The sequence below is a fragment of the Ovis canadensis genome, chromosome 26 (genome assembly GCF_042477335.2).
Source record: "Ovis canadensis isolate MfBH-ARS-UI-01 breed Bighorn chromosome 26, ARS-UI_OviCan_v2, whole genome shotgun sequence".
Taxonomy (NCBI): Eukaryota; Metazoa; Chordata; class Mammalia; order Artiodactyla; family Bovidae; genus Ovis; species Ovis canadensis.
Window position 1 is genome coordinate 35,068,981 of NC_091270.1, and position 26,762 is coordinate 35,095,742.

The window sequence follows — 26,762 nt, forward strand, 5'->3', positions numbered from 1 at the left end:
ACATGAGTCTGAGCAAGAGACAGGCAGGGAAGCCTAGCGTGCTGCAGTCCATGGGGTCGCAAAGAGTCAGACACAACTGAGCAACTGAACTGACCAAGTGGACTGATATTCATGCTGCATTGTTTGTTTTGTTTTACTAGTGATTGTGTCTAAAGTCTTTTATCTCTGATACTTGACTATGTATGTAACCTTTCATGTTCATTTCTGATAAATGGGAACGTAGGTTCACTGCCACCTCCTGTAATCTCTCTCTGCTCACTTTCCAGCTGTCCTCAACATCATTAGCCAAAGCGGGGCTTGCCATCCATTCCCTGCACGTGGTAAATGTTGTGCTGTTCCCTGTGTCCTCCATGCCATTTAGGTTCTGGAGTAATCATTCTGACACAGTTAACACAAAACATCTTCAGAGAATGGGAGATGATGAGAGAGGAAACAAAACAGAACTTTAACATTATCTTGAAAACAATGTTACCACTTAGGATGCAAAATGTTGGCACATCATAAAAATAGGAGTGTGGAAACAGCCATAGTTGTGCTCAGTTTGGAGTGATGGAAAATATTTTACTTAAATAAATAATGCTGGAATATTCAATATAAGGGTTGCATCCTCTGACATAGTGCACTCTCCAAAGTGTTATCTAGTTTGAACCATAGGGATTGTCTCCTCTTAACCTATTTCCTAGGAATTTCCATTGCAACCACAAAATTGGACATGAGCTGAAATTTAGCTCCCAGAGCTAGACCTCAAGATTTTCTAAATTCAAAGCTATGGGTATTTGAGACATAATCAACTTTTACTGGTTTTAATAATAATTTCTGCTGTATAAGAAACTTGGAACAGCTACAGTCTACATATTTTGAAGATGGTAAAAATAAGCCTAAACAAAGTGGAATCTTCCTTAACCTGTGCATCTATTTTATATTGAACATTAAGGATTTAAAAACACATGCTGGGCTTCCTTGATGGTCCAGTAGTTAAGAATCCACCTTGCAATGCAAGGGACACTGTTTGGATACCTGTTTGGGGAAGATCCCACATGCTGCAGAGCACCTAAGCCTATGCACCACAACTGCTGAGCCAGGGCTCTAGAGCCTGTGAGCTGCAACTACTGAAACCCATGCGCCCAGAGCCCTGCTCCACAGTGAGAGAGGGAAACCAACGCAACGAGAAGTCAGTGCAGTGCAATGAACAGCAGCCCCCGCTCCCCACAACTAGAGAAGGCCCACGTGCAGCGATGAAGACCCAGTCCAACCTATATAAACAATCTTTAAAACAACAACAAAATGCTGTTGTTCTTACTAAATGTCTAATCTAGAACTAGTCATTCTGAGTGCAGCAGTTTAAAAAAAAAAGTATATAATATTTTTTGATACTTTATATCATATGTTCATGTATAGTTGAACTATATATATAAAATCACTACATTTTTAGACTCATAGTGTGGTTATGATACCAAAGGGAATATTAGGTATTGACTCAAACATTGCTGCCAATGAGTGCTTCTGGATATACTTCAAACTGACTAAAAACAACGAGCACTTAGCTCTTTTTTTTTTTTACTTTTTACAAAAACTTGCTCCTTTAATAGAAAATGATTATATAAAGTTGTTTACATATATGCCTTCTGAGTAGAAACACTAGAAATGCATACACGTAGGTCAGCAGTCAGAATACATGCTTTCTGCTAGGAGAGTTAACACTTCTAAAATTAGACCAATGACTTCCTTTTAGTTTGGAGGTCTGGGTCTGACTCACAAGGCAGGGCCTGGGGTTTGGCCCTGGCAAAGACAAAGAATCCTGGAGTTGGCTGTGCACCCCAGTGGGCTCTCCATCAGTTCATTTATACTTCATCTTCCAAGTCAGGAAGACTCCACAGTGGTGGCTACTGTGGTCTGTCCTTGGAGATTCTGAGCAGTGCAAATATAATAACCTGCGTCAATGGTCTCAAAGTCTTCAATGCTCAGGACACTCTGGGAGATCCTTGTGGTATGCCCAAGTCCTCTGTGGATCAGCCGCCAGGAGTCCTGAATCGTCACGGGCCTTTCATCCTGTTGAACAACACCCACGGGGACTGGAGCACAAACCACACGCCGCTCTCAACAGCTCCCATTCCTCTGACACGGCTGAGTATCCCTTTCAAAGCGCAAAACACATGCTCCTACGGGACTATTTGGTATGCACAGCTCACGGGAGCTCTGACACTGTCTAGTCAGTTTAGGCTGCATTTTTTTTCCAAGCAGGGTCTTGAATTTCATTATGCTGTTTGGCTCTCTCTTCCTGCCCTTTCTCTTCAAGTTTCTACTTAATATACATTTTACTCTTTTGGAACTTCAAGAATGTGGGGCTGGTATTAGGCATAAAGATACAGATAAATTTTTCCACTGCTCGCGTTCACCCCTTGGTGCAGAGGTTCTTATTCACAGAACTTAGAAGCCCGAAGCACTCACCTTGTAAATGAACATGAGCTCTCAACTGTTCAGATTTGGGGGAGGGAGACATGATTAGTCAAATGTGCCCTAGGACTGCAGTGGGCGGAAAGCTGTGCCCGGGATGGATAGTATTATAGCCGAGGTGACTTCACTCCCTATTTCTAGAAAGTGAGATAGTCACTTTTGAGATGCTTCCTCCAACTTCAGTGATAAGTAGTATCTTCTGAATTAGTTTAACATAATCGTAATATTTAGAGTATTACTGAATTAATACCCTTTCTGCTAATAATTAGCAACGTACCCTTTCTGCTAATAATCAGCAATGTAAAGAAACCAAAAAACCTCTCATGCAAGCTATTCATGTTTTCCAAATGGGACAACACTTTAGAAACAAGTACCTGGCACTGGGAAAGCACCATTCTCCAGGGAGAGTTATTTTCCACCAATCGCAGCCCTTCAACCAGAAGCGTATTGGCTGCCAAGTACATCTTAGGATGCCAGATCCAGATCTCTTTTGGCATCAAGGGGATTGTTCCATGTTGGTAGCGAGGCTGTCTATTTTAGTGAGCAGAACAGGCCCACGGCTGCATGTGCTGGAGCTGGGTTTATGGCAAGTCTATTTTAAGATAATCTCGGCCTCACAGCACCTTTTCCAAGGCCTGGGTTTACATGCCGACTTGGTGGGTGTCTGCTCAGAGTTCTTTGCCCTGGGGACCAACTTTTACATGGAAAAGGCTAAAGGACTCCAGGAGGAAGGTAGATTGGCCTCCAACTAACCCAAAGTTAAGACTGCAAATTGATGTTGGGGTTGAAGAAAGGAGGGCCCTTCCTTTCCTGTTCATGCCCCTGTCCCCTTCCTTCGGGTTCATGAAGAAAAGAGGGTACATTGACTAAATTACCTAATGGAACTCAGTCACTTTTTCCTGTTCTTTCAAATAAAAAAGCCATTTATTTGCTTGGCCAAAAAGTTCCTTTGGGTTTTTCTGTAACAGGGAAAAACCTGAATGAACTTTTTGGGCAACCCAATATAAACATAATGGAAACATTTTAGCAGCAAACCAGCAAGTTCTGGCCCTACCAGGGCTCAACGCATTTCTCACGCATCTTAAGTGACGGTCCTCATCACTGACTGAGGGTGAACAAGGAACTAAAAACTACAGCAGCTGGCCGAGGCCGTGCCATGCTTACCTTCTGCCCTGGGTAGGTCCACCTGAATTCCACCTCCACATCTGGCTCCCCCAGGACTGTGCAAAGGACGCTCAGATCATCCCCGCCCTTCACCTTGTTCGAGGATGCCGAGATGGTCGTTGATGGAGGGCCCCTGGGAACTGGAAGTGAGCAGAGGACAGCGATGTGAGATGACATCCAAGGGCAAGGGTGGCAGACACAAACCGACAGACGTGTTCTCTTCTCTGGGCAGATATGGGACGTCCCTGCCTTTCTTCAGCTAGCCAGCTATAGCATCCAACATGCTCTGTCCACTACTTGGGGTTTTATGATGCCTCTTCTCTGTCTACCTTGGTGGTCCAAAATGGGGTGGACATCCAGAGTACCCCAGACATTCCACTTGTAAGGAGACATGCCCAGAAGATCTGCGAGGAGCTTGTGTGAATGAAAAGGTGGAGAGAGAAGAAGGGGGTTGGGAGCAGAACAAGGGGAAGGAAGAGAAGGTGGTCTGGAGGGAGGACCACCGACGGGGAAGACAGACAGGCGTATGGCTCGGCAGCCTCAGGAGGAAGAGGAGCAAGTCAGAATCCACCAACGGGAGAGACGCTTGCAGGAAGAGCGTGCGGGATCTCGCCTTCATGGCATTGCGGAGACAACGTTCTTCATCAGGCTCAGTCCACTCGAGTAATTTCGAGGGCGGCATGGATCCAGGAACATGCTGGGAGAGGAGGCTAAGGCAGGGAACCAGCCAGACATGGTCTCCGAGCCCCGGGGCCTCCATTCCAGCAGAGGAGGTACACCCTCAACAGGCCACTGTGTGGTGGGTTTAGAACCTGAGCTGTGGAAAGAATAGGAGAGGCCCAGAGTGCCGCGGAAGTTCAAGATAGTCTGAGAAGCATAAAAGGTTTATTTAGGGATGAAGGCCTGCAGGGAAAAAGGGAGGGACCAGCAGACAGGCCCCGAGGAGAGTAGAGAGGGGAACTCTGGGGAGGGCAGAGGCCAGCCCTGCAAGACCTTTCAAGCCATATGGAAGATTTTGACTTTGGTTCTAGGAAAAGTTCATTAGTTCAGAGGTTCATTAGTTCAGTGGTTCATTTAGCCCCACAGAATGGTTTTAATTCAACCAATAATCAGTTACTGGATGGAAGATGGAGCATTGAAGAGATCAATTGGAAAGGTACTTATGTTAGACCAAGGAAGAAATGATGATAGTTGAACTCTTTTTGCAGTAGGATGGACAGCAGAATGCAAGGGCTTTGATGGAATGAGTCAAAACGACTGGGAGGAGCTGGGAGTGTTTCGGGTTGCTGTACCCCGGAACTGCAGCGCCATCACTGGAATGAGGGCAACTGAACAACCAGGCCTGGGAGGAAGGCCCGGAGCTCAGGAAAGGGTCTCTGAGGCAGCTCAGTGCAGATGTTAGAGAGACAGTTGGGTACACGAAGCTGGCGATCCAGGCCACATCCATTCCCCTGGGAGTGACTGATACACAAATATGCAGCAGTGTATGTCTATGGCCGAGACCACCCAGAAGGAGCAGGAAGACAGGCCAGGAAAGTGCCTGGGGGGAACTACAACATTTAAAAGCTAGCAGAGGCAGCTCATTCTATGAGGCCACCATCACCCTGGTACCAAAACTAGACAAAGATATTACAAAAGAGGAAAAATAGAGGCTGGTATTATTGATGAACATAGACATAAAAATCCTCAACAAAATACATGCAAGCCAAATCCAAGAACACATTAAAAGGATCACACACTATGATCAAGTGGGATTTATCCCAGGGATTCAAGGATTCCTCAATGAATGCAAATTAATGTGATACATCATATTAACAATCTAAATAAAAACCATATGATCATCTCAATAGATGCAGAAAAAGCTTTTGACAAAATTCAATGCCCATTTATGATAAAAAAAAAACTGTCCAGAAAGTGGGCACAGGTAATTATTATATTACCTCAACATAATAAAGGCCATATATGACAAACCCACAACTAACATCATTCTCAGTGGTGAGAAACTGAAAGCATTTCCAATAAGGTCAGGAACAAGACAAGGGTGTTCATTCTCACCACTATTCTTCAGCATAGATTTGGAAGTCCTAGCCACAGCAGAGAAGAAAAAGAAATGAAACAAATCTAAACTGAAAGGAAGAAGAAGTAAAACTATCACTGTTTGCAGATGACAAGATACTAAACAACAAGACCCTAAAGACACTACCAGAAAACTACTAGAGCCCATCAATGAATTTGGTAAATTTGTAGAATTATAAAAATACACAGAAATCTATTGCTTTCCCATATACTAACGATGAGAGATCAGAAAGAGAAATTAAGGAAACAATCCCATTTACCATCACATCAAAAAGATTAAAATACCTAGGAATAAACTTACCTAAGGAGGCAAAAGACCTGTATTCAGAAAACTATAAAATGCTGAAAAGTGTGAAAGTGAAAGTGTTAGTAGCTCAGTCATGTCCAATTCTTTGTGAGCCTATGGACTGTAGCCCGCCAGGCTCTTCTGAACCTGGGATTCTCCAGGCAAGAATACTGGAGTGAGTTGCCATGGCCTTCTCCAGGGGATCTTCCTGACCCAGGGACTGGACCCAAGTCTCCTGCATTGCAGGCAGATTCTTTATCATCTGAGCCATCAGGGAAGCCCCATAAGATGCTGATGAAAGAAATAAAAAATGACACATACAGAAGGAGAGATATACCACGTCATTGTCAAAATGACTGTACTACCCAAAGCAATCTATGGATATAAATGCAATTTCTATCAAATTAACAAAGGCACTTTTCACAGAATTAGAACAAAAACTTTAAAATTTGTATGGAAACACAAAAGACCCTGAATAGCCAAAGCAATTTTGAGGAGGGAAAATGGAACTGGAGGAATCAGCCTCCCTGACTTCAGACTTTACTACAAAGTCACAGTAATCAAAATAATATGATTCTGACACAAAAACAGAAATATAGATCAATGGAATAGGAGAGAAAGTCCAGAGATAAACCCAAGCACCTATGGTCACCTGATCCATGACAAAGGAGGCAAGACTATACAATGGAGAAGAGACAGTCTCTTCAATAAGTAGTGAGGGAAAACTGGGTTGCTACATGTAAAAGAATGAAATTAGAACACCTCCTAACACCATACACAAAAATAAACTCAAAATGCATTAAAGACCTAAATGTAAGTCTGGATACTATAAAACTCTTAGAGGAAAACACAGGCAGAACACTCTCTGACATAAATTACAGCAAGATCTTTTTTGATCCACCTCCTAGAGTAACAAAAATAAAAACAAATATAAATAAATAGGGCCTAATTAAACCTAAAAACTTTTGCAAAGGAAGCCACAAACACAATGAAAAAAAAAAAAAACACAAAATGGGACAAAGTATTTGCAAAGTGATTGACAAAGGATTAATCTCCAAAACATACAATCTGCTCATGCAACACCTTATTAAAATAACACAGAACCCAATAAAAAATGGGAAGAAGATCTGAATAAGCATGTCTCCAAGAAGACATATAGACGGCCAAAAAGCACATGAAAAGATGTCCAACATCACTGTTTACTAGAGAAACGCAAATCAAAAGTACAATGAGGTATCACTTCACACCAAAAGTACAATGAGGTATCACTTCACACCAGTCAGAATGGCCATCATCAAAAAATCTACAAACAAGAAATGCTGGAGAGGCTGTGGAGAAGGAACCCTCCTATCCTGCTGATGGGAATGTAAACTGTTACAACCATTATGGAGAACAGTAGGGATACTTCTTTACAAAACTAAATATAGAACTACCAAATGATACAGCAATCCTACTTCTGGGCACATATCCAGAGAAAACCATAATTCAAAAAGATAAATGTACCCAGTTATTCACTGCAGCACTATTTACAATAGTCAAGATATGAAAGCAACCTAAGTGTCATTGACAGAGGAATGGATAAGAAGATGTGGAACATATATATATATATATATATACAATGGACTATTACTCAGCAGTAAAAAAGAGTAATGCCATTTGCAGCGAAATGGATGGGCTTACAGATTGTCATACCGAGTAAAGTCAGACAGAGAAAGACAAATATCATATGATATCACCTATATGTGGACTCTAGAAAAATGTTACAAGCGAAGTTATTTACAAAACAGAAATAAGAGTCACAGATGTAAAAAAATATTCTATGGTTACTAGGGGGAAAAAGGCAGGGGAGGGATAAATTGGGAGATTGGAATTGACATATACACACTACTATATATAAAATAGATAACTAATAAGGACCTACTGTATAGCTTCCCTACAGGGAACTCTACTCAATACTCTGTAATGCCCTATATGGGAAAAGAATCTGTCTAGAAAAGACTAGATATACATATACCTGTAACTGATCCACTTTGCTGTACACCTGAAACTAGACAGCACTGTAAATCAACTAGACTCCAATAAAAATTAAAAAAAGAAAAAACTTGCAAGAGGCAAAGAGCTGGCAAAGATAATGAGAACGCTGTGGCTAAAGAAGCAGGGGGAAATGGGACCAGGGAAGAGGGGGGGTTTATGTAGGCAAAGTAAAATCTAAAAGGACGAAGATAGAAAGTTGTCTGCTGAACTTAAGGGCCTGGGAGGCCCTTCAGCCAAGGCTGCTTTGGCAGAGCTAGGGGAGAAGACTGAGGAGCCTGGTGGGAGTACCCCGATGGGGCCCCGGGAGGGTTCTTTCAGGGAGTCTGGCTGTGATGGAGGAGAGAGATGGCTGCAGCGGAGGGTGGCGAAAGGAGGCTTGAGAGAGTTATTTGACAGCAGTGTTGGAAGCTGTGGCCTCATGAATAAGCCCAGGGCTGAGGCCCAGAGTCATGAAGGAGCCCAAATTCCCATCTCAGAGAGCAGTCAGCTCTGGGGCCACCCACCCTATCGCAGAGATGCCTGGGCAGGAACACGGCTGCAGAGCACTCTGCCTCATACGAGGACCATCAACCGGGCTCATGTCAGAGTGCTCCGAGCGAAAACAGGAGAGAGTCCCTCCTCTCCTCCCTGGCAGGGCTGGCCAGGGAGCCTTCTCTCCTGGAGGTCGGGGGAGGCGGCCCCCACCCTGCGCCTCTGGCGCCGGCAGCCAGGATGGAGAGCGCGGGAGGATGCCATGGGGATGTGAGCCTGACGCTGATCACGCACATGGAGCCTGGACCAGAGAGCACGCTGGAAGGAGCTGAAGAGAAGGGAGTTGGGGGTGGGGGAATCATAGGCAAGAAAGTTGAACATTCTAGAAATGAGAGTGCTGGAGAGGAGCATTTAAGAACAGCCATCTGTGCCTCCTACTCTCCCGCCATCACTGGGGACAGCCGTACCCCACACTGACCAGCCGGAAGGGGCTTGTGTCTCGCCCCGGAAAGGCTTACCCTCTGCGTAGAGCAGCTGGTACTTGACGGAGATCTGAGACTTGCCCCCCGCCTCCGCCTTGCAGTAGACCACCCCCTGGTGGCCGGAGTGCGGCTGCAGATACACAAAGCCTCTCTTCAGGTCGTAAACGATGTCGGTTCCGTTGGCCGGGATCTCCTTGGCCGGGAACTCCCTGTGGAGGGTGACCTTAGCCGACCGGACGGTTACTCGGCAAGGAACCACAGCCTGCCTGTCTGGGTTCAGGTAGACGACATCAAAGTGACTGGGAGAAGGTACGAAGAGTTCACCTTTCTCTGCAAAGGGAAAGACACGGGCTCATTTAGTCTGGAGAGGAGGGTGAGAACACTTAAAGGATACTTACATATTCAGGGCACAAATGCGAGGGGATTGGCAGTGTACTTCAAACTTGGAGTCCTTAGGAATTGAAAAGGCTATTCCATTCTAAAGGAGATCAGTCCTGGGTGTTCTTTGGAAGGAATGATGCTAAAGCTGAAACTCCAGTCCTTTGGCCACCTCATGCGAAGAGCCGACTCCTTGGAAAAGACTCTGATGCTGGGAGGGATTGGGGGCAGGAGGAGAAGGGAACAACAGAGGATGAGATGGCTGGATGGCATCACCGACTCAATGGATGTGAGTTTGAGTGAACTCCAGGAGTTGGTGATGGACAGGGAGGCCTGGCGTGCTGCGATTCATGGGGTCGCAAAGAGTCAGACAGGACTGAGAGACTGAGCTGAACTGAACTGAACTGAAGGGCTTCCATGGTAGCTCAGACAGTAAAGAACCTGCCTGCAATACAGGAGAACTGGGTTCCATCCCTGGGTGGGGAATGTCCCCTGGAGAAGGAAATGGCAACCCACTCCCATATTCTTTCCTGGAGAATCCCATGGACAGAGGAACCTAGCAGGCTACCATCCATGGGGTCACAAAGAGTCAGACAGGACTGAGCAGCTAACACTTTCTTTCACTCTCATTTTAATACGTTACTGACCAGGGGATTTTTGCAGAAACTAATGCCTGTGGCCATCGATGTGGGTAACAAAAGATGTCTTAATATGTCTCTGGTCAGTAAATTGTTAAAAAAAAATGAGTTTCCTTTTTTGGATGAAGGATATTACTGCCTATCTTCTTGAAGGAAACAAAATCAGTATTAATTCAAGCCCAAATCAGGCCAACTGGTTTCCCCCACTGAGGAAGCAGTGAAGGAGATTGGTTTCCTTGTGCTAAGAGCAGTTTTAACACCTAGGCACCGTCTGCCATGTCTCCAGAGAGGTCAGCCCCACAGCCCTTGCTCAGTAACTGGGAGGGACTTCCCCGCTCAGCAGAGCCTCTGAGATGGGCCCAATGTGGTGCCGGTGTCTTCACAGCCCAGAGGACCTCATTTCTGCCCAAGGTCAGTGGAAAGAGAATTAAGCAGGGACACTCGAGGAGCCGGCTAGTCTCAGGTTCTGAGCTCTGTCTTGGCGGCCACTGGGCTGGGGACCTTCAACCCGTTTCTTACATTCTACCTGTTTCCTGAGAAATCACCCTGCATGCTCTTTAAGCTCTCTATGGTGGCATTATTTTTTTCCTTTTCAGTTAAGGCATGTGGGATCTAGTGCCCTGAGCAAGGATTAAACCCAGGCCTGCTGTACTGGGAGAGAAGAGTCTTAGCCACTGGACCACAGAGAAGTTCTGATGATGAGATGGCATTTTCATCTTAGAGAAATGAGAACTGGTTTCCTTGTACTTTGCTCAGCACAGTCAAGGGACTCTGGATTGTGGGGGGTGTCTTTTTGTTTGGGGCATGAAACATTAAATACATTGTTTTCTGGATCATTCCATGAGAGATTATAGTGATTGCTAAGAGAAATCGTTGAACTGAATCACACCCCAACCTTTGTTAAATAGTCTCCTATGTTTTCCAACCATATTTCTGAAACAGTTATTCTTGGCTTGCCTCACTAGCCTTTGTGTCCTAGTTGTATGACTTTGTTTTTTACATTCAGAATAGAATTCTCGCACACAATAGCAAATGCCGTCACGGGCCAAGAGTTCTTTGCCTATAAGTATTATAATATTTTTAATAATACCAGCTTCTCTAATGTGGAATCATGGCTCAGGAAATCTCCACCTTTTGTAAGACTTTCCATCAGGCCAGGCAATTGGCGCCACTTCACAATATGTTGCCTTTCAGGCTTAGGCAAGGCTACCTTGGTCAAAATCTTACCTAACACCCCTGTGTTCAAATGGAGTAAGTCCATGTGGCCTTGTATGTGTCACTTCTCTCTGTGCTTCAGTATCCCTGTTTCTAAAGAGAAGAATCTGGAGCATTTGTATTAAAGATCTCTTTGTCAGTCTGTTCAGTTCAGTCTCTCAGTCATGTCTGACTCTTTGAAACCCCATGGACTGTAGCACCCCTGGCTTCCCTGTCCATCACCAACTCCTGGAGCTTGCTGAAACTCATGTCCATTGAGTCCACTGATGCCATCCAACCATCTCATCCTCTGTCATCCCCTTCTCCTCCTGCCTTTAATCTTTCCCAGCATCAGGGTCTTTTCCAGTGAATCAGTTATTTGCATCAGGTGGCCAAAGTATTGGAGTTTCAGCTTCAGCATCAGTTCTTCCAATGAATATTAAGAGTTGATTTCCTTTAGGATTGACTGGTTTGATCTCCCTGCAATCCAAGGGGCTCTCAAGAGTCTTCTCCAATACCACAGTTCAAAAACATCAATTCTTAAGCACTCAGCTTTCTTTATAGTCCAACTCTCACATCCATTCATGACTACTGGAAAAACCATAACTTTGATTATACAGACCTTTAAAGGCAAAGTAACGTCTCTGCTTTTTAATATGCTATCTAGGTTGGTCATAACTTTTCTTCCAAGGAGTAAGCATCTTTTAATTTCATGGCTGCAGTTACCATCTGCAGTGATTTTGGAGCCCAAGGAAGTAAAGATATCTTTTTAGCAAATATTTAAGGAAGGTGTGATTGTAAGATTCAGAAAGAACTTTTGTTTTACGGTTTTGTACAGGAATCTGACCCCTTCATGGATCACAGCCTTGTCGTGCAAAGGGGTTTGTATAACTCAATGAAGCTATAAACCATGCCTTGTAGGGCCACCCAAAATGGACAGGTCATGGTGGAGAGTTCTGACAAAATATGGTCCACTGGAGCAGGGAATGGTAAACCACTCCAGTATACTTGCCATGAGAACCCCATGAACTGTATAAAAAGGCAAAAAGATATGACACTGAAAGGTGAGCCCTCCCAGGTCAGAAAGTGTCCAAGAGGCTACTGGGAAGAGTGAAGGACAATTACTAATAGCTCCAGAAAGAATGAAGCATCTGGGCCAAAGTGGAAACAACACTCAGTTGTGGATGTGTCTGGTGATGAAAGTAAAATCTGATGCTGTAAGAACAGTATTGCATAGGAACCTGGAATGTTAGGACCATAAATCCAGGTAAACTGGACATGGTCAAGCAGGAAATGGTGAGTGAACATTGACATCTTAGAAATCAGTGAACTAAAATGGACGGGAATGGGTGAATTTAATTCAGATGACCATTATCTCTACTACTGTGGACAAGAGTCCCATAGAAGAAATGGAGTAGCCCTCAAAATCAATACAAGAGTCCAAAATGCAGTACTTAGGTTCATCCTCAAAAAACAACACAATGATTTAAGTTCATTTCCAAGGTAAACCATTCAACATCACAATAATCCAAGTCTATACCCCAATCACTGATGCTGAAGAAGCTGAAGTTGATCAGTTCTGTGATGACCTAGAAGACCTTCTAGAACACCAAAAAAAAGAGATATCCTGTTCATCATAGGGGACTGGAATGCAAAAGTAGGAAGTCAAGAGATACCTGGAGTAACAAGCAAGTTTGGCCTTGGAATACATAATGAAGCAGGGCAAAGGCTAACAGAATTCTGCCAAGAGAAAGCACTTGTCGTAGCAAACACCCTTTTTTAACAACACAAAAAACAACTTTACACATGGATATCACCAAATAGTCAATCCTGAAATCAGACTGATTACATTCTATGCTGCCGAAGATGGAAAAGCTCTATACAGTCAGCAAAAACAAGACTAGGAGCTGACTGTGGCTCAGATCATCAGCTCCTCATAGCAAAATTCAGGCTTAAACTAAAGAAAATGGGGAAAACCACTAGGCCAGTCAGGTATGACTTAAATCCCCTATGAATATACAGTGGTGGTGATGAATAGATTCAAGGGACTAGATCTAGTAAACAGAGTGCCTGAAGAACTATAAATAGGGGTTTGGAATATTGTACAGGAGGCAGCGAACAAAACCATCCCGAAGAAAAAGAAATGCAAGAAGGCAAAGTGGTTGTCTGAGGAAGCTTTATAAATAGTTGAGGAAAGAAGAGAAGTAAAAAGCAAGGGAGGAAGGGAAAGGTATACCCAACTAAGTGCAGAGTTCCAGAGAGTAGCAAGAAGAGACAAGATGGCCTTCTTCAATGAACAGTGCAAAGAAATAGAGGAAAACAGCAGAAGGGGAAAGACTAGAGATCTCTTCAAGAAAACTGGTAAAATCAAAGGAATATTTCATCTAAAGATGGGCACAATAAAGGACAGAAATGGTAAAGACCTAAAAGAAGCAGAAGAGATCAAGAAGAGAGGGCAAGAATACCCAGAAGAACTACACAAAAAAGATCTTAATGACCCAGTTAACCATGACGGTGTGGCCACTTACCCAGAGCCAGACATTGTGGCGTGTGAAGTCAAATGGGCCTTAGGAAGCACTGCTGCCAGTAAAGTTAGTGGAGGTGATAGAATTCCAGCAGAGCTACGCAAAATCCTACAAGATGGTGCTATTAAAATGCTGCACTCAATCTGTCAGCAAATTTAGAAAACCAGCAGTGGCCACCAGACCGGAAAAGGTCAATCCTCATCCCAGTTTCCAAGAAGGGCTACGGCTGCTGCTAAGTGACTTCAGTCATGTCCGACTCTTAGCGACCCCATGGACTGTAGCCCACCAGGCTCCTCCATCCATGGGATTTTCCAGGCAAGAGTACTGGAGTGGGGTACCATTGCCTTCTCCCGTTCAAACCACCAGACAGTTGCACTCATCTCCCATGCTAGTAAGGTTATACTCAAAATCCTTCAAGCTAGACTTCAGCATTATGTGAACTGAGAACTTCCAGATGTTCAGGCTGGTTGTGGAAAAGGCAGAAGAACCAGAGATCAAACTGTCAACATCCGTTGGATCATAGAGAAAGCAAGGGAATTGAAGAAAAACATCTACCTTTGTTTCATTGACTCTGTTAACATCTTTGTGTGGATCACAACAAACTGTGGAAAATTCTTAAAGACATGGGACTACCAGACCACCTTACCTGCCTCCTGAGAAGCCTGTATACAGGTCAAGAGCAAACAGTTAGAACTGGACATGGAGCAACAAACTGGTTCCAAATTGGGAAAGGAGTACGTCAAGGCTGTATATTGTCAGCCTGCTTATTTAACTTATATGCAGAGTACATCGTGTGAAATGCCAGACTGGATGAAGCACAAGCTGGAATCAAGATTGTGGAGAGAAATATCAATAATCTCATATACACAGAAAACACCACCCCTATGACAGAAAGTGAAGAGGAACTGAAGAGCCTCTTGATGAGGATGAAGGAAGAGAATGAAAAAGCTGGCTTAAAATTCAATATTAAAATAACTAAGATCATGGCAAACGAAGGAGGAAAGGTGGAAGCAGTGACAGATTTCCTCTTCTTGGGCTCTAAAATCACTGAGGATGGTGACTCTAGCCATGAAATTAGAAGACAGTTGCTTTTTGGCAAGAAAGCTATGACAAACCTAGACAGTGTGTTAAAAAGAAAAGACATTGCATTCCTGATAAAGGTCCATATAGTCAAAGCTATGGTTTTTCCAGTAGTCACGTATGGATGTGAGAGTTGGACCATAAAGAAAGCTGAGCACTGAAGAATTGATGCTTTTGAACCATGGTGCTGGAGAAGACTCTTGAGAGTATCCTGGGCTGCAAGGAGATCCAACGAGTCCATCCTAAAGGAAATCAGTCCTGAATATTCATTGGAAGGACTGATGCTGAAGCTGAAACTCCAATATTTTGGCCACCTGATACAAAGAACTGACTCATTGGAAAAGACCCTGAATGCTGGGAACGATTGAAGGCAAGAGGAGAAGTGGATGGCAGAGGATGAGATGGTTGGATAGCATCACCAAATCAATGGACATCAGTTCAGTTCAGTTCAGTTCAGTCGCTCAGTTGTGTCCGACTCTTTGCAACCCCATGAATCGCAGCACACCAGGCCTCCCTGTCCATCACCAACTCCCCGAGTTCACTCAGACTCATGTCCATCGAGTCAGTGATGCCATCCAGCCATCTCATCCTCTGTCTTCCCCTTCTCCCAATCCCTCCCAGCATCAGAGTCTTTTCCAATGAGGCAACTCTTCACATGAGGTGGCCAAAGTACTGGAGTTTCAGCTTTAGCATCATTCCTTCCAAAGAAATCCCAGGGCTGATCTCCTTCAGAATGGACTGGTTGGATCTCCTTGCAGTCCAAGGGACTCTCAAGAGTCTTCTCCAACACCACGGTTCAAAAGCATCAATTCTTCGGTGCTCAGCCTTCTTCGCAGTCCAGCTCTCACATCCATACATGAACTTAGTCAAACTCCAGGAGATGATGAGGGATAGGGAACCCTGGAGTGCTACAGTCAGTGGGGTCTCAAGGAGTCAGGCAAGACTTGTCAACTGAACAACAACAGGAATCTGAACCAATGTGCAAAGCCAGTAGAATAAGCAAATAATTTGAATTTCTGAACGCAAAAATGAGGCCTTACTTCCTGTACTGTAATCCATGTTTTGAAAGAAGGAACCACACCAGTTGCTTTAACCAGTAGAAAAATAAAATGTATTTGCGATGTGAATGGAGTAAGCAAGGCTGCAGGAAAAATATGTGAATGAGTAAGCAAATTATTATCTATAAATTAAATCTGTCCAATTTTCATTTATTCATTCCTGGACATTTATTGAGCATATATTTTTTTATTAATTCAGCTGAATTGCTATAACTTGATAAATTACAAAAATTTAATTTCTTTTAAAGTAAAAAAATCTGCCATTAGTAGAATACATGTACCCCCAAAAAAGTGTGTTCAAGTTTATATTTAAAATTATAGATCACAAATGCCTCTACAAATATGCTTCCACTCAAGTGGATGACATACATTGCTTTAAAAAAACAAAACACGGAAACATAAGATTTTTTAAAAATTAGTTAATAGGTGATAAACTAAAATCCAAATTATAACAAACTCCACGCTTGGTAAAATGCTGGTTCATATGGTTTTACCACATGTGTAAACTGGAGCCCATGCCTCTTACTATGAGGAAGCTCTGCTGCTAGTAATGTTTCCCCCCGCCCCCCAGCCTTGATCTGGGAGCTGGTTACATGATCTGGGAGGTGGTTAACTTGAGGATCATTCACTGAGCTGCAGAGTTGTGATTTGCGTATTTCCCTTAATATGTCATACTTCAATACAAAGTTAGAGCAGGGGAGAAAAAACTCTCTGAGAGCCTCCTGGATGAAGACTGAATACAAATATAACTTTGTAGCAGTTGGTTAATCAAAAATTGCACAAATTAACAGTCAAAAGAAGCTTCACAGTGTTTACAAGCAAACTCTAGGAAAAACACACACATAATGGATGCCAGGTTTTTCTGTGTGGGTGGTGGGGAAGCACATGTTCTGAGACACTCCAGAGCCAATAGCTTCCATAACAGCCCATCTTGGTTCTCTAACGCCTGAAAAGACAAATTGCTAAACCCTATCCTGAAAATTCAACTGGATTGTCAGTGTTGAGGAATAAGAAAACAATACAATCCATTCAGTCACAGCTCTGATGCAGGTTTTTTTGAAAGTTGAAATGTTGATTTTTCAGCCTTCCTGTGATTCCCAAAAGGGCTTCCATAAATTAAGAAAGAGGATCCGCCTCCAGAACTCAGAGAACCTATTACTCAATGAAACTTTCTGCTCAAAGTTAGGTCTTCAGTTCAAAAATCTCAGTTTTAATAACCATTATTTGGGGAAGACACAACAGTGCTAATCACAACAAAGAATTTTCATTCTGCGATTTGAAATATGGTATCAGTCCTTGTCCAGAATAATAGGTCCCATGAGGCTTAATTAATCTTTCCACTGCTGTTTCCTAGTGTGGTACCATTCTATGGGCAGGTAGGCACTTCTGGGTGGTGCAATCCAGAATGAGGCTCAGAAGCAATGGCCATGAACACCTGTCAGCAATTCTGACGATGCCAGTTATGCTAGCTTATGTGTGTCTGTCAATATTTCCATCACCTTGTCTTAGAAATAGGTTAAGGGACTTCCCTGGTGGTCCAGCAGCTAGGACTCCACAGTCCTAACGCAGGGGGCCCAGGTTCGATCCCTGGTCAGGGGACTAGATCCCACATGCTGCAACTAACAATTTACTTGCTGCAACTAAGACCCAGCACAGTAGTCAATCAATCAACAAGTCACCTGATCAATCACTCACTCAATGGGTTAAGGCAGTAAGAACACTGGATCCTGGACCAGAAAAAAGGGATCTGACTCTTCACTCTGCCACTTGAAATCAATGAATGTGGAACAAGTCACCTTGCCCTGTTGTATCGTAGCATCAGCATTATTATTTCTAGTGTGCAGTGTCGCTCAGTTATGTCCAACTCTTTGCAAGCCCATGAACTGCAGCCCGCCAGACGCCTCTGTCCATGGGATTTTCCAGTCAAGAATACTAGGGTGGGTTGCCATTCCCTCCTCCAGAGGATCTTCCCAACCCAGGGAGCGAACCTACATCTCCTGTGTCTTCTGTATCATAGGCAGATTCTTAACCCACTGAGCCATCCGGGAAGCTTCCCTGATTATTTCTAAAAAAGAGATAATTTGGCAGCTTCTTCTAATTTCCTCAGAGCATTGTGGAAATTAAATGAGATGCACGTGTCTCCAGAATCACAGAGCACTCTGCTGATGTATCTACTCACCAGAGAGGAGCTCTTTGGGCAGGATGGGAGAACGTGTGAGATTTTGCTGAAGTGTTCATTAAAGGTCAGAGCCTATGGTTATCTGAGCTGTAGATCTGAGTCACTGGAAATCTACAGGTACAACAGATGGATTCAGGATGTAGACACACCTCATGACAGAGCCTGCCCAGATGCTAAGGAGGCCTCCTGGCTTCACCTGAAACGCCTTGGACACCCGCAGCACCAGGGCATGGCATTTGAAAGATTCCAGAAAGCTGTCCCTGACCTCTGAACCTTGTTGGAGAACATCTTCCCCAAACTTTAGAATATAGAGAGCTCGGCAGCAAAACAGGCTGGCAAGCCACTCTGCAGTGCCTGCTTCTCCAAGTGCAGTTCCACCTGGCAGACCTGGCCCTGGCCCTGCAGGGGAGGAGAGGCCCCTGACCTGCAGAGTTTCAAGGGCCTTGGTGTGTCCACCGAGGACTGACACTCGGGCGCAGGTGTCAGGGTTGGAGCCACTCCAGCCTGTGGAACGCTGCCCCAAACCTCAGCTCGTGGTGCTCTCAAGGACAAACTCAAGGAGACCGTTAGCCAGGCATTCTCTGACAGTGGCAGTTCCAGAAAGGAGGTCACCAGAGATTGTGAGAGTGTAGTGACTGGACGTCTACAGCCACGCTATGCAACAGAGCTCTCTGTGCTGATGGCTGTTCTGCCTCCACTGTCCAGGAGGGTAGCCACTGGCCACAGGTGCCAATGAAGCACTTGAAACATGGCAACTGTCACTGAGAAACTGAATTTTTAACTTTGTTAAATTTAAAAGAATTTTAAAGATATATTTGTATAGCCTTGGCATGGGAGAGATTTGGGGGGCGGGGGGCTGTGCCTCATGGCATGTGGGATCTTAGTTCCCTGACCAGGGGTTGAATCTGCATTCGAAGCACATAGTCTTAACCACTGGGCTGCCAGAGAAGTCTCGACCTTGTTTAATTTTAACTAATCCCCAATGACATTTGAATAGTCACACATGCCTCAACTTCAAATCCATAGTCTCAAATCCACGCCCATACCGTTTTCTTTCCCTTGACATCAGGCAGTCAGTTCAATCACTCAGTCATGCCCAACTCTTTGCAACCCCATGGGCTGCAGCACACCAGGCTCCTGTGTCCATCACCATCTCCTGGAGCTTGCTCAAACTCATGTCCATTGAGGCAGTGATGCCACCAACCATCTCCTCCTCTGACGTCCCCTTCTCCTCCTGCCTTCGATCTTTCCCCTGACATAGCAGATCAGTTATTAAGTTTTATGTGTGTGTGTGCTTAGTTGCTCCGTCATGTCTGACTCTCTGTGACCCCATGGACCATTTCCTGCCAAACTTCTCTGACCATGGGGATTCTCCAGGCAAGAATACTGGAGTGAGTTGCCATTTCCTTCTTCAGGGGATCTTCCCAATCCAGGGACAGAACCTGCATTTCTTAAACCTCATGAATTGGCAGGCAGATTTTTTATCACTTAGTACACTACAAGTCTGCTGGCTGCCGTACTGGACAATGCAGGTACAGACTCTGGGACCAGACAGTTCTGGGTGCAAATCCTGGTCCAGCCACTTCTTGCCATCTGACCTGAAGGACTTAACTTAATCTCCCTCAACCTCAGCTTTCTCATTGAAAAAAAGTACATATTAGTACTTACCCTAAAGAGTTATTGCAAGACTTACATGAAATAATTGATGTAAAGCCTGAGCTTTTCAGAGTCTGGGAAACAGGGAGTGTTTTCACTGTCCTTATCTGATAATCAGCAGACAGAGGGAAACTTTAATATGGGTAAGTCCAGAAGTCTAGAGAGTTCTGCCAATGCAGCCAGCCTCTTACCTGTGAAGAAGATGTAGGTGGAGCCCGTCTTGGCCTCATCCCTCCTGCAGACATAGCCGGTGCAGAGCTGTCCCCAGCAGCTGAACTCACCCGTGTCGGCCGCGGTGGAGTTGACCAGGGTCAGTTGGCCATAGCGTTCATGCTGCTTCACACTGTCAACGAGAGCACAGCCGGTCACCGGGGCTGGGACCTGGCACCCATCTCTCTCCGCTCCATCGCCTTCACACATGAAGCCCCGAGGCTCTGGGCAGAGGGCCCTTCTTGGATGATACTGATGAATAAAAGGGTGTACTGGGGGGAAAGTGTGTTGGGGTAGGTGAGGAGGCAGAGGGGAAAGCCTTTCTTGGAACTAGGCTAAGACAATAACATTTGACATCAATGACAATGACATTTTCTCAAGAGAAGACATTCTCTTCGACCCCAGAACTTAAGGGGTTTCCTTAAGTAAAATCACTGGTGTGCTGCAATGCAGCCACACACATTCAGCCACAAAGACTTGGGTGGGCTTTTTGCCTTCAGCTTTGGTTTCTAATGAGTTTATTTAACAGTAGTCAAAGTGAATGAAAGCACACAGCGTTATCCAGGATGCAAAACCTCTGTAATCAGTAAGAATAAGTCTCTGAACACAAGCTTGGAATCTTTGAGATGCTAAATTACTATAGTTCAGATAAGAACTGCCCCTTAAGGAGATCAAACCAGTCCATCCTAAAGGAAATCAGACCTGAATATTCATTGGAAGGACTGATGCTGAAGCTGCAATACTTTGGCCACCTGATGCGAAGAGCCAACTCACCGGAAAAGCCCCTAATGCCGGGGAAGATTGAGGGCAGGAGGAGATGGGGATGACAGAGGATGAGATGGTTAGATGGCATCACCAATTCAATGGACATGAGTTTGAGCAAACTCTGGGAGATAGTGAAGACAAGGAAGCCTGGCATGTTGCAGTCCACAGGGTCTCAAAGAGTTGGACACGACTTAGCAACTGAACAACAAGGAAAAAATGCATTGGTTGCTAAGATGTGGAGCCCCAAGCATGCACTCACCTTTGGTCAAGTATTTAGAGCTTTGGGGCACTTTTCCTCTGGCCTCACAGTTATTTCTACTTTTATTTCCTCATTTTTTATCTCTTATATTTTTATCGTGTTGCATGTGAATATACTTGCCAACCCCTTCAGGTCCTTGTTGAAATGAGAACAGAAAGAAATATGTATTATTATTATCTCTGGGATTAGCTGATTGTTATGATAATTCCCTGTATTATATTATGTTAGGAACCCATATGTATCATCCTTGGGTTTGACCCCCTCCTCTGCCTACCCTCTATAGCCTCAGCCTGTGAGGATTCCAAAATAAATGGTCCTAACTGAGGATGAATCTCCAATACCCACATGTCTCACCCCTCTGGGATCCACATACTTTTCTGACACAGTCGAGATTCTTCCGTTGTAGGTGGCAGTAACATCGGTGGTTCGGTCACCACTTTAAATTTAGCACACAGCACCCTGTCTGGCTGGTTGGTCTTCAACACAGCCTGTTCTGGCCTCTGCGGAATAGCTGCTCAGCCTACCAGTTCTGCCAGGAGGCGCCTCTGTACTCCCACTCTGCCAGTCAACTGCCTCCTTTCAACTGAACGGAAATCTCTCCTCCTTCAGGAAGCTTCTAATTAGAACCAACTCAGGAATCGCTCTGCTTTCTCTCAGTGACGTAACCGGCTCCCTCCCCCTCACCCATCCAATACCTCTGGCTTCCTGTTACTGCAATGGATGGGGACAACTTTGAGGGCAGGGATACCGCCCTATTTGCTTTGTATTCTCCGAGCAACAAATCTGTGCACAACACAAAGCAAAAATTCTCTAGAAACAAGGAGACTGAAATGAAGTTGCACAACAGTGTTGGAACTAGAAAAAACCTTAAAAAGTAGGAGTCCCGTTCCCAATTTTGTGAATGAGGAGACCGAGTCTCAGAGAGCAAACAGGACTTTCCTGAGACCCACAGCTGGAGAACAGCTGAACAAGACTGTCTTCCTTAAATCAATTAAGTGTGTGCCCAGTACCCACTCATTAGATGATAAATGCATCTAAAGCACTTGCTGCCACGCCTGGTTCATTGCGCTATCCTAATTGTATCTTAATTACATACACAGGCAGATTAGTAGTAATCACTGTGAATACTACAGATACACACACCCAAATTGGGGATGGCCCTCGAGGATATTACAACCCAGCTGAGGAGCTAAAACTAACAGTCATGAAGAGATCAGAGAGTAGCTAAAGTGATGCCCACAGCAAGAGCAGCAGGAATTCTGAGAAGGGATTCCTCACTGTGGGTGGGAAGGTTGAAGGCAGCATTGAGGAGGAGGTGGGACAGGCTGGACTCGGAAAGGTGGGGTGGGGGCCAGCAGGGGGCTGAAGGCTGAACTTGCCGGGGCTGGGAGGGACCTGCTCTGTTCATATCACTGCATGTCCCTGGTGCGTGGTGGGTAGCAGGCACTTGATGACTTGGGGATTTAATCCACTAATCACAGAAGGAGAGGGAGGGAGGGGGTGGCAGTCACAGGGGAAGTGGTTGAGAACACTGAGAGGGTATACATGGTGCTCAGCAGGGAGCAGGGACCACCTTCAGATTTGGAGGTGGGGAGTAAGGGCCCCTCTTAGCTACTCCTAGCAAGTAGGGAGAATAGGCCATGGAGAGGAGAGAGGAGGGGGGGGAGTAGGGAGGGGAGGGAGGAGGAAGGGGAGGAGGGAGGGGGAAGGAGGGGAGTGGGAAGAGGGAGGAACAGGGAGAGGAGGGAGGGGAGAGAGAGGCTCTTACTGGGATGAACAGCCAGTGCTGGGGCCAGGCTGGGTGTCAGCAGTGGAACAGATGTGAAAACAAGACTTGTTTTCTTGGGGAAGATTCACGATAGACTGGGTATACAAGATGGAAGAAAGACACATGGATAGAAACCTCTCGGTTTGTATTTCCACATGATGGAAAGAATGGGGTTTTAACTAAAATGGCATAGCTGAGAAGAGAAAGGAGATGCGGGTGAGCAAGTAATACACTGACTGTTGGAGATTCTGAATTTATGGTAGTATGTGGGTCAGGTAAGTGTGGGTGTTGTGTGAATGCCTGGAAATCCAGGCCAGGCACAGAGGAGTGAAGCAGCTCTAGATTTATTTTTGGGGGCACCATCTACAGGGGCTGTGAGCAGGGACTAAAGGAATGAGTGAACTCAGTGAGGAAAAGTGTGGACAGGAAAGGGAAGGCAAAGGACAAACTAGAGACAAACCAGGGGACCAGCAGAAAGAGAGGAGGGAGAAGGAGGGGAGAAGTAGAATCAGGAATGAAAGAAGAGTCAGGAGGGGATCACCAAGGAGAAACAGTCAAGAAATTGATGGTTAAACTCATCAGATGCTTTTCATTCCGATTCATGTCCTCCCCCCTCCACACACACAGACACACACACACGCACACACACAAGATGGCAGAATGAAAATCTTTGGCAACCAGACGAGTAATTTCAATTGTGGGGATGGAGTTTGACTTCAGCAGATAAAAGAGGAAAAGCTGGAGACAAAACGGAAGTGAGAGTTCCCAGGTGAACCATGGTATCAGGCCACAGTGCCAATACTTTGGTGACCTGATGTGAAGAGCTGACTCACTGGAAAAGCCTCCTGATGCTGGGGAAGATTGAGGGCAGGAGGAGAAGGGGATGACAGAGAATGAGATGGTTGGATGGCATCACCAACTCGATGGACATGAGTCTGAGCAAACTCCAGGAGGTGGTGAAGGACAAGGAAGCCTAGTGTGCTGCAGTTCATGGGGTCACAAACAGTCAGGCACAACAGGGACTGAACAAAATTCCCCATAGAGCTGTCACCTGGGGTACAAAGTCAGTAAGAGATCAATCAGTGTACTGAGCACCTTCTGTGCACCTAGCAGGTACTGGCACGGTAGTGATAGAAATTAGAAGACGCCGTTTCTACCAGGAAAGAACCTGGGCACAGAAAAACGCAGCACCTGGGACTAACCCCAGCACCATGCTGTATCTTTAGCAGGACTGGGGGTGGAAGGAAGGAAATGCACTGGAAAACATTTCTGGATTTTTCCACCCCCTCTTCTGTGTCAACAATATAAAACAGGAAACAAATTATTTAGCAGGATTACAGTTTAAATGCCTGGGTTTAGAATGTCCATTTTTACTAATGGGATCACACAGTCCATGCGGCAGGACATCCAAGAGGTTAGGATGTGACCTCAGGCCTTTGGGGGCAGAGTCTGCCCTGAGTCCCCAAAAGCCCACTCCTAAGAGGCTTCAGTCGCAGACCCTCCCCTCCTCTCGCAACCACTTCACAAACCGTCCCTCCAAAATGGAAGAAGTACAAGATGTGAAGTTTGAATGGAGCTTTTTAAAAAAAAAAAAAAAAAAGGTGCTGTGACAAAACAGACTCACGGACATACAGAACAGATGTGGTTGCCAAGGGCTGGGGGCTGGGGTAAGGGAGGGAAGAACTGGGAGTTGGAGGCTGGTATATACAAGCTATTACACACAGGATGGATAAACAACAAGGTCCTGCTATAGAACACAGAGAGCTATATTCACTATCCTGTAATAAACCATAGTGGAAAAGAACATGAAAAAGAATATACATGTATAAATGACACTTTGCTGTACCAAAGAAATTAACACAAGATCATAAATCAATTATACTTCAATAATTTTTTTTAATTAAAAAAATAATCACTCTGAAAAAAAAGAGGTGCTGCCCTATGGTCACCTAATCTATGACAAAGGAGGCAAAGACACCCAATAGAGAAAAGACAGCCTTTTCAGTAAATGGTGCTGGGAAAATTGGACAGCTACATGTAAAAGAATGAAATTAGAACACCCTCCCATGGAGAAGGAAATGGCAACCCACTTCAGTATTCTTGCCTGGAAAAGTCCATGAACAGAAGAGCCTGTCAGAAGAGCCAGTTCATGGGGTCACATGACTGAGTATGCACGCATGACGAGGGTGGAGGGAAATGGGTTTGTAGTAATAAACTGGTAGAACTAAAAAAAAAAGGCCTAATACCATACACAAAAATAACTAAAATGGATTAAAGATCTAAATGCAAAGCCAGACACTATAAAACTCTTCGAGAAAAACATAGGCAAAACATTCTTTGACATAAATCACAGCAAGATCTTTTTTTGACCCACCTTCTAGAGTATTAAAAATAAAAATAAACAAATAGGACCTAGTTAAATGTAAAAGATTTTGCACAGCAAAGGAAACCATAAAAAGACAAAATGACAACCTTCAGAATGGGAGGAAATATTTCCAAATGAAGCAACAAGGGATTAATCTCCAAAATATACAAACAGCTCATGCCGCTCAATACTTAAAAAAAAAAAAAAAACTCACTCAAAAAAAAATGGGTAGAAGAACTAAACAGACATTTCTTCAGAGAGCTCATAGAGATGGCCAAGAAACACACAAAAAGATACTCAACGTCACTAATTATTAGAGAAATGCAAATCAAAACTGCAATGAGGATCACCCCACACAGGTCAGAGCTGTCATCATCAAAAAATCCACAAAGAGATGAAAGGGAAAACTCTACAACCAAGAATACCTAGCAAGACTCTCATTCAGCTCTGATGGAAAAATCAAAAGCTTTCCAGACAAGCAAAAGTTAAGAGAATTCAGCACCACCAAATCAGCTTTACAACAAATGCTAAAGGAACTTCTCTAGGCAGGAAACACAAGAAGGAAAAGACCTACACAAAATTAACCCGAAACCTTAAAGAAAATGGTAATAGGATCATGAAAGTGAAAGTTAGTCATTCAGTCGTGTCCAAATCTCTGTGACCCCATGGACTGTAGCCCACCAGGCTCCTCCATCCATGGGGATTCTCCAGGCAAGAACACTGGAGTGGGTCTGCATTTCCTTCTCCAGGGGATCCTCCCCATCCAGGAATCAAACCCAGGTCTCCCACATTGCAGGCAGACCTTTACCAACTGAGCCACCAGGGAAGCCACTAATAGGATCATACATATCGATAATTACTTTAACTGTAAATGAATTAAATGCACCAGCTGAACAAAAGACTGGCTGAGCAGATGAGACTATGTGCATGTATGCACTTCCACTTACCATATCATTCTACTCAACCCCAGAACTGTATGTAACTATTTTATATTGTTAGTTTAATCCACTTTCCATTATTGCTTGCAAATGTAATTATCTTTTATTTTTTGTCTGGCTATTGATTGTGGAAACTGATAAACATCTTTTACTACTGTGATTATGTAACTATTATTCACTTAATCCCATCATATCATGATTGGTCAACAGAAAATAATAGAATTCTGTCTCACTAAAACTACCATTTAATAGAAAAAAGAGCATACTAACAGTAAAATATAGTAAAATAATTAGAAAAAAGCAGGATATAAAGGCCCAGCTGCTTAATTAATGGGCCTGGAAGGAAGATGGACAGATGTACTCAGTAGAATGAACACCCACTGAGGTCAAGGCAGAGGGGGGAGAAGACGACGATTGATGTAGTTTCAGGGCAACTCCAACCTCTCAGGCGTGATCTGATGGTGATGGATATCTCCCCTTGCATCTTTAGAGAAAGCAAGAGTCTCCCAGTAGGATTTCTTTGACAGATGACAAGCTGACAGAGATAAGAAGGGGGCCAGACAGCGGAGTGGGAACAGGGCAGCAAAGCAATGCAGGAGTCAGCCTGTTGTTTCCTTTCTGCAGGACTTGAGAGCTTTCCTGGGCCACTTGCTGGATCACATAATTCTCCCCCTATGCCATGCCCAGAGCATAACAAAATAATCAAATACAAAGAAGGATGTACACCATAAAGAAAAAATCCACAAACAATAAATGCTGGAAAGGATGTGGAGATAAAGGAA

At 44.4% G+C, this 26,762-nt stretch overlaps 1 protein-coding gene across 1 annotated transcript in view; it reads right to left on the minus strand.

The window, feature by feature from the left end:
* Positions 1-529: 529 nt before the first annotated feature.
* The window catches only part of PDGFRL (platelet derived growth factor receptor like), an 83,303-nt gene continuing 57,070 nt past the window's right edge, over positions 530-26,762 (minus strand). The window contains exons 3-6 of the mRNA XM_069573339.1: positions 19,867-20,018; positions 9,004-9,297; positions 3,619-3,758; positions 530-2,049 (exon numbers count right to left, since the gene is read on the minus strand). Of these exons, the coding sequence (XP_069429440.1) occupies positions 1,861-2,049; positions 3,619-3,758; positions 9,004-9,297; positions 19,867-20,018 (775 nt within the window). The 3' untranslated portion in view covers positions 530-1,860. The remainder of the gene's footprint in view (positions 2,050-3,618; positions 3,759-9,003; positions 9,298-19,866; positions 20,019-26,762) is intronic.